Source organism: Procambarus clarkii, chromosome 52, assembly GCF_040958095.1.
Source record: "Procambarus clarkii isolate CNS0578487 chromosome 52, FALCON_Pclarkii_2.0, whole genome shotgun sequence".
Taxonomy (NCBI): Eukaryota; Metazoa; Arthropoda; class Malacostraca; order Decapoda; family Cambaridae; genus Procambarus; species Procambarus clarkii.
Window position 1 is genome coordinate 2,325,597 of NC_091201.1, and position 13,988 is coordinate 2,339,584.

Sequence of the window (13,988 nt, forward strand, 5' to 3'; positions counted from 1 at the left end):
ACAGGTGAAGACTGAGTACCCAAATGAGCCACAGAGGCGTCAGAAAGAACTTTTTCAGTGTAAGAGTAGTTAACAGGTAGAATGCATTAGGCAGTGATGTAGTGGAGGCTGACTCCATACACAGTTTCAAATGTAGATACGATAAAGCCCAGTAGGCTCAGGAATCTGTACATCAGTTGATTGATGGTTGAGAGGCAGGACCAAAGAGCCAGAGCTCAACCCCCACAAGCACAACTAGGTGAGTACACATGCACGCATGCACACACACACACACACACACACACACACACACACACACACACACACACACACACACACACACACACACACACACACACACACACACACACACACACACACACACACACACACACACACACACACACACACACACACACACACACACACACACACACACACACACACACACACACACACACACACACACACACACACACACACACACACACACACACACACACACACACACACACACACACACACACACACACACACACACACACACACACACACACACACACACACACACACACACACACACACACACACACACACACACACACACACACACACACACACACACACACACACACACACACACACACACACACACACACACACACACACACACACACACACACACACACACACACACACACACACACACACACACACACACACACACACACACACACACACACACACACACACACACACACACACATGCACACACACACACACATGCACACACAGACAGAGTTAATTAACTAATCTATACCAATTTTACAGATGCAGAAATTCTGGAAAATGTGGATACTAATGTAATGTGGCAGTATCTTCTCTATCAACATGACCTGAATAACCTCAAAAGATGGATCTTCAAAGAATTTTGTGGGCAAGAAATGGAAGTACATGAAAGAGATCATGTGCAAAATGAAGAGCTTTTATGGTTAGATCTCAATGTTAGGTTACCAAAAAGTCTGCAAGCAAGGTCTTCTGTTCCAGAAAATAGAGCATCTGATAAAAATGAGAAATATGAGAATATTTCAGATTCAAAATACTCAGGTCTCACTATGCTGAGTGGACCACTGTATGCCAGTGATGTGGAGTCTTCTGTTAAATCTCATGATTCAATTGAGTCTTCATCTTTAGGCGCTGGTGATGAAGATTCCTGGAGTGTGCAGAGCTTTGAGGCTCATGATCGCAGGGATACGGTATGGTCAACACAACTTTTTAAACCTATAACACAAACTATGATAGATCTGGTTGCAGATGCCAAAGAGCCATTTGTGGAATTGGTGCTGAATGTTTTAGCCAGATGTAGAGTCTTCATGACCAGTGAAAAAAATAGAGCTGAGCTACTCTTGAAAAGGCTGCTTGTGTCTGGAGCTCTAGAAATGGTAGCCGATTTCATGGGTAATCATTCCTGCCAGATCTCGGACAGTGACATACATACAGTACTCATGGAGTTCTTTGGTGCCCATGATCTTCTGTTACCAGCTTATGATCATGTTAAAGACTTCTCCTTAGATGCCTCTGATGGCAAGGCTATGGAAAAACTAAGGCTGCCCTCTTGGGCAAGTACTATTGTTCCCTTTATGAAGCTTCTCAAGACAAAATCTAAGGAAGTTATTTATGATCTATGTTTAAAAAATCTTGCATCCTTGAGTGACAATTGTAAAAATCCTCAGGAGCTTCAGTTTCCAGCTTTTCTCACCATGCTGTTTGCTCCTACACAAAAATTACAAGATTTTATTAATTTTGATATAAACAGTGAACCTAATGTTGAAGCAAATGAGATACATTCATTTTGCATGATCCTTGATAAGCATAATCTAACACCAAAGCAAGTAGCCAAGGGTGTTGTACAGAATTTCCCTTATCTTCAGAAGATGTTTGCAGAGCCACAAAGTGGTACATCAATAGACGTTACCATGTATGACCTCCTCTCGGGTACTGTTTCCTTTGACCTCAGCAGAATGTTTGCATTTCAAAAAAATAACAGGTATGTTATTTTATTAATTTTTATATAAATTTTCAGTCTTGCTATAAATTTAATATTTTTATGTAGTATTACTTTAATTAATTGTCCTTATGTTCACTCATTGATTTTGCTTCACAAGCTTATTGATTATTGTCTAATTAACTTATTAAAACTGTGTTTCCCTTCCAAATTAATAGCATAAAATTCACTCATATACAATGCACTCAAGGTTCCCATGACATCTCTCCACACACACCAGGTGTGAGAATATATTCTCTCTCCCTTCTCTATATCAAATTTGACATTGCCTTAAGTGCAAAGGTTGTGCACCTCAGGAGCAACTGAGTGGATTTCTTCTCAGGGTGCACTACATGTGCACAGTCCTTAACTGTGCAATGTTTGTAGTTTGAGTGACAAGACTCCTTTCATTTCCAGCAGTCAAATGTTGGAAATGAAATGACATATCATGATAGTTGAGACAAGGATGCTTGTGCGAGGCCTGGAGCCAAAAGCAAAGAGCTTGAATTAGGCTGGGGGTAGAGAGCTCAAAGGGCAAGAGCATAGAGCTTGAATGTGAGCGGGCTTGGTGAGCTTGAATGCGGGACAAGAGCGGGTAGCTCTAATGTGGGGCAAGAGGGGGGTTAGCTCGAATGCGGGACAAGAGCGGGTAGCTCGAATGCGGGACAAGAGGGGGGTTAGCTTGAATGCGGGACAAGAGCGGGTAGCTCAAATGCGGGACAAGAGGGGGGTTAGCTCGAATGCGGGACAAGAGCGGATAGCTTGAGTATAGCCGGAATTGCTGTCTGCTCTGTAGCAAGGCTACAGCATCTTGTGAGATAATTAGAACTAGACTCATCGAGTGTTATACAGTATTGTTGCTGGTGATTGTCGATAGTGTTGGAGAAGATCCGCAGTATATCCAGAGCATTTGTCTCTGGACCACTATTGGAGTTAGACTGCTGATTCCACGTTCGTGGCTGCTTATATTCCATACTTCACCTGACCACGTGTTGGACAGAGTGTATCTGGCAGGTTAAGCATCTTGTTGGTTACTTTTGGCTGTCCTAAATGTTTCCTGGAAACCTTGGGAACAAGTATCAATTGTAATTAGTGCACAAAAGATTATTGGAGAGTGTTTGTCATAGAACTGCTTGGAATGTTGAAATCTTAGGGATAAGTTATATAGAATTAACAGGCACATCTAATTACCTGCAATGGACTTTTGAAAACTTTGGAGCAACTATATTACTGTACTCTTAATATAATTGTTACAACTGCTTTATTATGCATTTGGGACAGTCATGTCTGTTATCCATGGGTAGGGAATGACATGAGCATTCAACTGATTTCAACCTGATCTGCTCCTTGGGTAACTCAATGTGGGGCTATTGCAAGTGCAAGATGCAATTGCAGGTCTCCATATGAACCCAGTCATTACACATTACACAGGGTACAAACTCCTTAAAAAAAAATTGACAACTTGCCCTCTCTGTGGGACAGGGAAAAAACATTGGGATTTAAGATCCACTCACTATTGAAGTGAACCATCCTTTAACATTTATAACACAGTCACAAAATACTCTTCCTCCCTCCAAATTTTTTGGCAGCACTGACATTGCCAAACAAAACTTGAAAACCACTAAACAAGATACTTAAAACCTTCTCTCCACCACAACCACCACCACCACCACCACCACCACCACAAGGTGGCAGCTCAGGCAAACCAGGTAACTGGTGAGGTGGTCCCTTTACTCTTTGGCATTGCATGCTATGATACTTGCCAATGGTTCTTATTTTCTTATCACATAAGTTTTCTAGATTACCATTGGACTTAAGTATCCATGTGAAAGGTGCCTTTTTACTATTGAAAGATTAGATGAATATGTGTGCTAGTTATTCAAGTGCACTTCCTTAAAGCCTGGCCTAAAGCACTCAAGCCTGGCCTCGGGCCGGGCTTGCGGAGTAGAACAACTCCCAGAACCCCATCAACCAGGTGCATAGCTAGCTTTGACTTCTACCTCAGGTTAAAATTCCTGGTACAGAGCACCACTTGGTTTCCGAACCCCTTGGGGACGAGACCCGTCGGTTAACATGTAAGTTCGTATACGAGAAATAGAGGGGAAAAAATAAACTAGAAATGTAAAAAGAAATTTTTCAGAAAAATTTATGAAAAAACTCTAGGGAAAAAAATCGTCAGGTTCATGGCGTAAATGCGACCGTGTTTTGTTTGTACTCATCAATAAGTGAAGTCCTGATCCGCTTTATAAAAGTCCTTAATTGTTCCTAACTGATTATTAAGACGTCTGGCAAACATCCTCTGGATGTTTCCTGCCAGCCTGCAGGAACATCCTGCCTAAAATATACGATGATGTACTGTACATTTAAGAAACAAATCTGGGTCACAGGTCTGTGGAGTGTGGTTAGGCTTACGGAGTCAGCCGGTCCCTCCCCCACCACCGACACACCTCCCCCTCTCCCCCCACCACCGACACACCTCCCCCTCTCCCCCCACCACCGACACACCTCCCCTTCTCCCCCCACCACCGACACACCACCCCCACCCCCCACCCCAAACCCATACACACACACACACACACACACACTCTCAAAGGTCACGTGGTTCACGGTTCACTTCAACACCCATATATCGCTTCCTGCCTGCCTGCCTGCCTCCTTCCCAGCCTGCCTCCTTCCCAGCCTGCCTCCTTCCCAGCCTGCCTCCTTCCCAGCCTGCCAGCCTGCCTCCTTCCCTGCCTACCAGCCTGCCTCCTTCCCTGCCTGCCAGCCTGCCTCCTTCCCAGCCTGCCTCCTTCCCAGCCTGCCTCCTTCCCAGCCTGCCTCCTTCCCAGCCTGCCTGCCTGCCTGCCTCCTTCCCAGCCTGCCAGCCTGCTTCCTTCCCAGCCTGCCTCCTTCCCAGCCTGCCAGCCTGCTTCCTTCCCAGCCTGCCTCCTTCCCAGCCTGCCTGCCTGCCTCCTTCCCAGCCTGCCAGCCTGCTTCCTTCCCAGCCTGCCTCCTTCCCAGCCTGCCAGCCTGCTTCCTTCCCAGCCTGCCTCCTTCCCAGCCTGCCAGCCTGCTTCCTTCCCAGCCTGCCTCCTTCCCAGCCTGCCAGCCTGCTTCCTTCCCAGCCTGCCTCCTTCCCAGCCTGCCAGCCTGCTTCCTTCCCAGCCTGCCTCCTTCCCAGCCTGCCTCCTTCCCAGCCTGCCTCCTTCCCAGCCTGCCTCCTTCCCAGCCTGCCTCCTTCCCAGCCTGCCAGCCTGCTTCCTTCCCAGCCTGCCTCCTTCCCAGCCTGCCAGCCTGCCTCCTTCCCAGCCTGCCAGCCTGCCTCCTTCCCAGCCTGCCAGCCTGCTTCCTTCCCAGCCTGTCTCCTTCCCAGCCTGCCAGCCTGCCTCCTTCCCTGCCTGCCAGTCTGCCTCCTTCCCAGCCTGCCTCCTTCCCAGCCTGCCTGCCTGCCTCCTTCCCAGCCTGCCTCCTTCCCAGCCTGCCTCCTTCCCAGCCTGCCTCCTTCCCAGCCTGCCAGCCTGCCTCCTTCCCTGCCTACCAGCCTGCCTCCTTCCCTGCCTGCCAGCCTGCCTCCTTCCCAGCCTGCCTCCTTCCCAGCCTGCCTCCTTCCCAGCCTGCCTGCCTGCCTGCCTCCTTCCCAGCCTGCCAGCCTGCTTCCTTCCCAGCCTGCCTCCTTCCCAGCCTGCCAGCCTGCTTCCTTCCCAGCCTGCCTCCTTCCCAGCCTGCCTGCCTGCCTCCTTCCCAGCCTGCCAGCCTGCTTCCTTCCCAGCCTGCCTCCTTCCCAGCCTGCCAGCCTGCTTCCTTCCCAGCCTGCCTCCTTCCCAGCCTGCCAGCCTGCTTCCTTCCCAGCCTGCCTCCTTCCCAGCCTGCCAGCCTGCTTCCTTCCCAGCCTGCCTCCTTCCCAGCCTGCCAGCCTGCTTCCTTCCCAGCCTGCCTCCTTCCCAGCCTGCCTCCTTCCCAGCCTGCCTCCTTCCCAGCCTGCCAGCCTGCTTCCTTCCCAGCCTGCCTCCTTCCCAGCCTGCCAGCCTGCCTCCTTCCCAGCCTGCCAGCCTGCCTCCTTCCCAGCCTGCCAGCCTGCTTCCTTCCCAGCCTGTCTCCTTCCCAGCCTGCCAGCCTGCCTCCTTCCCTGCCTGCCAGTCTGCCTCCTTCCCAGCCTGCCTCCTTCCCAGCCTGCCTGCCTGCCTCCTTCCCAGCCTGCCTCCTTCCCAGCCTGCCTCCTTCCCAGCCTGCCTCCTTCCCAGCCTGCCTCCTTCCCAGCCTGCCAGCCTGCTTCCTTTCCAGCCAGCCTGCCTCCCTCCCTGCCATCATGCTAACGGGTAGTGTTAGGCTTATCTTCGGGAATGAGCCGGTCTCACCCCCACCACCAACAAACCACCCGCCCCCTACATCCCATCTCTCAAGGTCACGCGGTTCAACCGCGTGACTACCACTCACTCCCTGCCTGCAAGCTAGCCTGCCTGCCTGCCTGCCTGCCTGCCTGCCTGCCTGCCTGCCTGCCTGCCTGCCTGTCTGCCTGCCTGTGCCTGCCTGCCTGTGCCTGCCAGCCTGCCTGCCTGTGCCTGCCAGCCTGCCTTTCCCTCCCTAATTCTCACTACTTCCATCCCTTCCTGCCTACCTCCTAGCATCTCTCCCTACCTCCCCCTCCCTCTTAGCATCTCTCCCTACCTCCTAACATCTCTCCCTACCTCCCCCCCTCTCTCACTAATTCTCCCCCCCCCTCATTCATACTGCCTCCCACCTAAGCTCCATCGTCCATCCACCCACCACTGACGCAATGCGTGCATTTGGAGCCAACATGGTGCACAGATGTTTCTTGATTGTGCAGATATGTAAAACAAAAGCACAGAATGAACATTCCAGCCTTATGGCAATTCAAAATAATAGGAATAATAGGCCGTGAATCTGTGAAGTCACAGTGGGCAAACTGGACCATCGCCCACCCACCACCACAAGCCGGCGTGACGCTTGGCGGACCCCTTCCTACCCGAACTTTGTTCGGGTAGCATGACTCCCCAACCCCAATCGGGAAACTGGAAGTTTCGGATAACTAAAGTTCGGAAACCAAGTGGTGCTCTGTATACTGTATGTGTTGATATCAAAAACTATTTAACACTAGAGGTATCTTCTCTGAGAATTTTGTGTTCTTCACTTGGGCTGATATTTTGAGTTGGCCCTGTCCCAAGTAATGTGTAATGTGTGGTAATGCTGTTGTTCCATCACAAGTGAGAGTTGAAATACTGCACTGCTTGCCGGGATGTTACTCGAGAGTCATGTTAAATGATAGATTCGTTATTTTCTGGAGCTCTTTACACCTTTTTCATCTGTTTGGAATAAAGTTTACTGTCCAGCAGCCATATATCCATTCTATTGTTTGTTGTTTCCTTCCAAGTTTCATTAGGTGTGAATGAACCACCTACACACCTACCTACTGTATTTCCAACACCCTCTCTAGACACCCACTTCCAACACCCACTCCAAACACCCCACACACTGATGCTCACACCGACATCCAGAACTTTTCATTCATTTATACAACATAAAATAATGGCGAATATTCCCCAACAAATTGTTGATTTTCCCCCCTTAGATTTTCTAGATGACTTGCAACTTATCTGGACACAACCAGTTATTCATTCAATCTAGATCCCAAGGCATCCGGAAGCATGTAGTCCTCTGGTACTAGTACAGTAGTGTGGAAAATTCATACATTTTTTTTTTTAAGAAGAAATAATTAATAACAGTAAATTATAATTGGTGGGTCTACAAGATTGTTACATAAAAAAAAAAAATTACTTATCCTATGCTGTTAATATTTATATAAGTAACGGTTAAATGTATTTTACCAATGGGTACTGTAGTAAATTATCAGTTGTGTGGTATTGTCATCGTATACCACATGGAACTACAGTATTTGTAATATTTGGCAGGTATGGTTATGATGTGAATGCTGAAATTGTTAGCTTTACCAATGAAGAGTTGGTGAAGAAACATGGTATTCTGCATTCTTTGGAATACTTGTACTACCTAAGAGAATGTCGACCCACCTACGCATGTGCAGCAATTCTTGCAAGTGTTTGTGTCAACAGAAACAAAAAAAGGTAACCATTCTCTCCTTCCTTTAGTTTATATACCAGTAACAGCAGCAGCAGCAATTGTAGTAGCAGTAGTACCTGATTTACCCGAGGGCCACTCACCCTAGTGGCCTTGACGAGGACAGGAAGCCGGTAGCTTGTCGAAGGTCCTCCCCATTTACCTTGATGATCTTGGCAGTATTAGCAGCAGCGGTAGTAGTAGTAGATGCAGGACTGATGAACATTGTTCTGATAATTATACAATTTTAGTAAACATTAGCATATCTTGTAGGTGTTATTTAGAGCAGGTGTAACACATGAAAATAATAGTTCAGCCATTTTTGTTTGGTAGAAATATTATGGAATCCCAATATCTAAATTTGTTTTCTAGATTCTCAGGTTATCTGGACATAGAAATATCTGATTGTCCTTCCCCATTAACATTATGGACATCCAGTTATGCATGTCCAATGACATTAATAGGGAAGTCTTATTGCCACATGGAAAACAAGCCTATCCAAGCCATCTTAGCTTAATACTTAGTGAATACTTAAGAAATATAATGTGTTTGCAATGTAGTGCTTTGTTTTTAGATTGTGTTAGATTTTTTTAGATTTTTTTTATTGTTATGTAGTACCTGTTCTGCAAAGGATGCAAAGCATATCATCCTCAAGAGGATTCTCCAACAGAATATAAAACCTACGCAACCTAACCCTATGTGACCTTACCTTCCCTTACATAATCCAAATCAACCTAACCTAACCCAACCCAACCTAACACAACCTAATCTAATTTTATTTTATTTATATAGACATTCTTGTAAAGCCACTAGCACGCATAGCATTTTGGGCAGGTCCTTAATCTTAATTTTTCCTGGAATACGACCCACCAAATTCTTTAACAACCAGGGTACCCATTCACTACTTGGTGAGCAGAGGCATACAGTTAAGGATTGGCACCCAGTCAATCCTCTCCGGTCAGGATACGAACCCAGGCCAAATCACTAGTGAAGCGCCGGGCGAGTGTCTTACCAATGCACCACTGGGACTAATGATATATACTGTTTTGGCAAGCTTTGTAAAACTGTCTTCTGTCCCGTTTGACCATACTTCCCTGCTAACTCTTGAATTTTGTTGTTGAATACAGTACTGGTAGACTATATTTACACAGTACTAGTACAGTACAGTATATCAATATTCAGTAAAACATTCATTTAGGAATTAAAATTTTCATTTTTTTTACTCTAATTCACATATTTTATTACAGTATGTTGTGGTTAATTTAAATTTTGGCTTTGGTTATACAGGTGTAAAAGGTTGTGTTGTCTGAGCCAGGTGCTTGGACTCATGGTGGCTGTAGCAGTGAGGTTACTTCAAAAGTCATTTCAAAAGAGCTGTTGCCACTATTAATAAAACTTTCTTTGCGGGCTTTGTTTGAGAACAATAAAAGTATTCGTGGTTTAGTGTGAGAAGAATCTCATCTTGACCCTTAGGATGCTAATAATGCTTATAAGACTTTTTCAGTAGTCAGACATACTGTACTTTGCTAACTATGCCTATAAGCATTGAGTGGCAGTGAGCTAAATTTTGTTCTGTTTATGAATTTTTGAAATCAACAGGTATACACATCTGCGATTGCTATAACTTCAAAATATGTGCATATGGAAAGACATCTCCCTAAGTGTAAAATTACATTTTATTCTGTAGTCTAAGGCTTAAATAATTAAATTTTATGATAAGGAAAATTTAAAGCATTACAAACTTACTTAAACAACAAGGCCTTTTTTTCTCATTTAATTTGTTTTGTTCTTTGCTACATAGGATTGACGAAGTGAAGAATAAAGTGTATGGATTTGCTCTCAGTAGCTGGCCTAACCGTGCTGTGTGTTGTGCGTGCATTTCTGTACTCCTCATGACTAACCTTGAGGCCGACCCTCTCCGGATAGTCTTAACGGCTGCATTCTTCGTACGTTTTTCACACTACAGTTTTTTTTATTTTTATAATGATTATTTTAAAATACAGTACTGTATATGAAAATATACTGATAGTCTTTGTTTATATTTATTTGGACAGTACCATTTATTTAATGTATGGTAATTATGACTGAAATGTGCATTATGATGTGTATGTTACATATTGTCTATTCCATAAATATTCATATATAGCATAAGGTATAGTTTTGTAGTTTTATTTACACGTTTTTCCACAGATCTACGATGTACGAATTGCTTGGTGTGTAAAGCTAACATCAGAGAAGCGAAAGGGACACGAGACACTCATTGAAATGGAAATCAGAAGTATTCTTCAGCAAGTTTGCATAATAGAAACTAGATCTGAGGCTGCAGCAGCTTTATTGGAAATGCTTGAAAATTGTGTAATTTTGTCTGTTACAAATAATGTAGTAAATATACGTGGAACAGTTGGCCCAGGGGAACTATTTGAGTTGTCACTTCCACTGAACACAGTCGTGGATATGATGGGCAACATTTTCTCACAGGAAATTCCCCAGAAACACATGCATATTTTAATGGAAGGTATGAGATTGTGCGTTGAACTGTGTTTGCTCTATGGCCTCCCATGGCCAGTAAAGCTTCTGACCAAATTGGTAGAGTCAAACCAGTGGTTGCTCTTCCTTGTCATAGTACAGGTATTTAATTGCCCAAAGAATGAAGTGTTAAAAGTGGCAGAGTCTTTCCAAAGTACAGCATTAAAAGAACACATGATGTTTGCCCTTACTCATATGTACTACTATCGTGAATCCCATCAATCAAGAGACAGAACAAAAGCAGAACATAGTAAAAGATCAACCTTGTATTCAAAAATTGGAATTCACAGTAGAGAGGGTTCACAGTCTCCAGTGCAGAGTGGTGATGAAAAGCAATGTAGCTCTAGTCCAAGTGATGGTGAAATGTCCATTATTGATGATGCTCTATCGTGTACTACAGCAGAAACCTCTTTTGATGTAGGAGTTGATGCCTGGTTATCATATATGCCTAAAGATCTGTATTCTATATTATTAACGTGTCATCAGAGGGAAAATCCTGCAAATGAGTTAGTGACAGCGGCGGTAGCATTAAGCACTCCAGTATTAGCTGTATTTTCTGCTTGTTATGAGAAGCACAACCCATCTCTCTGCCTGTCTGTGTGGCTATACACACAGCTCTCACAGAGTGCCCAACACACTTTGCACCACCAACTAGCAGCAACTCAAGTTCACCAAGCAGCCAACATTGAAAATATAGAGAATAAGAGAGTTTATCCTCCAAGGAGAAATTGCTGCCGAGCTTGTGATGTCTGCGTGTTGCAGTGTAGACTTGAAGAACAAAAATGGTTTCTTCTGTCTCATGTTTCAGAAGGATCGCTTGATGTTCCCATTGAAGGTCTTAAGGTATTTGATCCACATTCACCCCTTCTTCCTCTTCTTACAGCTATCAAAGAAGTGAAGGAAATGTGTAATAAAGAAAAAATAGCTGAATTGCTCTCTGCCTCTGCTTCTGCTGTAAATGATTCACAGATAGCACAAGATATATCAAGTGTCAAGAGAGAGTGGATCATGGCGACAACTCTTGATGTTATTGGTACGGCACTTGATACCTTCATTGTGAATAGCCATTTGCAATATCAACTACTTTCTGTTCTCACGACTGTCAGTCAACTGCCTCCATTTTGCAGCCATTCTGTAAACTGGAGTTTGGTAAGCCAGATCTGCAAAATATTAGGAGTAGTTAAGCATCAAGTAATTTTCAAAGAACTACTTTGGAGTTTTGAAACTGGAGAAGTAAATGAAATAACCGAGAGGATAGTGACAAGTTTATGCCATGAAAGGTGCTTTACCGAAGCCCTTCACATGTGTCAGTTAACGGGTCTTCCTGTATTTACTATTGTTTGTGCGCAGCTAAGAGCAGAGTTTGACAAGAATACATCAAATATCATCAAAGATTTTTTGTCATTTAAAGAATTTATGTGCAGAAGCCAAAATAAACTACACCAAGAATCTGTGCCTCCAAAACATGCAGCAGCATTTTTTATAGCCATAAGTAAAGAGCTTCCATCAGCTACCATAAAGTATCTCTGCCTGCAGCATGCCTTGATGTGGTCTTACAAAACCCATGAAAATACTGCTTTCAACCGCCTTAAATCATTTGATAACAGCACGAATATATCTTGGGAATTACAGACTGCAGAATCTTCAATTGCAGTTTTATCAAAGCTTGAATATGAAATGTGGCAAGCATGTGTTAAAGCTTTTCATTGCAAAGAGGAAGGATTTTGTAGCCTTACAATTACACCACCAAGTTCTCTGGGCAACTGGCCATGGGAAGGGGAAGATGGGACAAGTCCACTGGACTTGGGTCTTATAATGAAGTCAGCTGGTCTTGCACATCCTTTTTTAACAAAATCTCATGTTGAAATATACAGTTTATCTTCAAATCATAATATAGAGGATAAAGAAACAAGCCACAAAGATCAATTTTTGAATGATGAAATGAACCAATTCGGTAACTTTGGCCAGAATTTACATACTGAAAGAAAGACTGAAGAGGTGGCTCACTCTGAGATGGTGCAGTGTGAACCATCTTTTTACACAGAACAAAACAATGAGATTCAGTGTGACCAGTTAAGTGTTGAACAAAATAAAGAGAAAATGCACACTAAACTAACTTCTCATGATGAAGAAGAAGATGAAAGGATGGTGGATGAAAAAGCAAGTGGTAGTGAACTAGACACGGTGAATATAGAGTATAAAGAAGCATGTTTGAGGGGACCTCAGAAAGTGATGATGGGTCGAGAAGCAGCACACATGGTAGAACCAAGCAAAGACAGAATGGAACATGAAGAGAAAAAGCAAGAAACTAGGCAAGATGGTCAAAAGGATCAAGCTAAATGGCAAACCATTCAGTTCTTGGTGAACCTTTGTGTAAACAAGGAGATGCTTGTTACTGCGTGTCGGATACTTAGGCTTCTAAAAGTAACCAACAAGGTTTGGCACTACAGTATTTATTTAAATGCATAATATACATAAATATGTGTCATTACTCTATTTCTCACTTCATGGCACGAGGAAGCATAGGCTCAGAGAAAAAAGGTGAGTAATATGGTGTAGTGAAAGAAGAAATAGATTTTAAAATTTTAAAATGTTACTTATCTATTTATTATTTCATTCACACTATATTGAATCATGGATAAACAAGTGCACATGTGTACACTATCAGTCATCCACAATGACAATCCACCGTTTCAAAAGACCTGATGTGCTTACCGATCAGTGATTACAGGGGGAAGTACTGTATAGTTCTTTATGCCCTGACTCCTAGCCATCATGCCTAGTGTTCTAAATGCCCCTCTCAACATTAACATTTTCGTTACTGTATATTTCTTTTTAAAGTAGTGGATGGAATCTCTTACAATAAACTCATCCTTCAATGCATTCCACCTGTACAGGGAATGAGAACTTCCTTGCATCTCTTCCACCTAGTTGCATGTCTAGCCTCTACGCATGTCCCCCTTGTTCCACCTCTTTCTAATTTAAATAAGCTTCTTTTATCTGCTTTATCTATTCCCCTCAATATCTTGTATGTAGTTATCATATCTCCCCCCCCCTGTTTCTTGTCTCCTATAAGGTTGTGTGGGTGAGTTCTCTCAACCTGTCCTAATAGCTGAGGCCTCTTAATTAAGGTAATCTAGTTGCTAACCTCTGAACTTTCTCAAATTTGTTTATTCTTCAAAAAGTATGGGTTCTATGCTGGAGCTACGTACTCAGGTAATGGTTTCACTTAGGCATTGTGTATGAACTCGAAAGTCTCCTTGTTTATATTCTTAAATGACATTGTCTTGTCTGCTAACCTTCCCTATGCCAGTGATATTATCCTCTTCACATTGGCTTCTGGTATTAGTGTTGGAATAATGTTTAC

At 43.9% G+C, this 13,988-nt stretch overlaps 1 protein-coding gene across 4 annotated transcripts in view; it reads left to right on the forward strand.

Annotated features, from left to right (window-relative positions):
* Positions 1-13,988, forward strand: part of LOC123763782 (spatacsin) — a 91,071-nt gene that overhangs the window by 32,626 nt on the left and 44,457 nt on the right. For all 4 annotated transcript variants that reach the window (XM_069304261.1, XM_069304260.1, XM_069304259.1 and 1 more), the window contains exons 14-17: positions 811-2,026; positions 7,933-8,103; positions 9,897-10,041; positions 10,286-13,057. In XM_069304261.1, the coding sequence (XP_069160362.1) occupies positions 811-2,026; positions 7,933-8,103; positions 9,897-10,041; positions 10,286-13,057 (4,304 nt within the window). The remainder of the gene's footprint in view (positions 1-810; positions 2,027-7,932; positions 8,104-9,896; positions 10,042-10,285; positions 13,058-13,988) is intronic.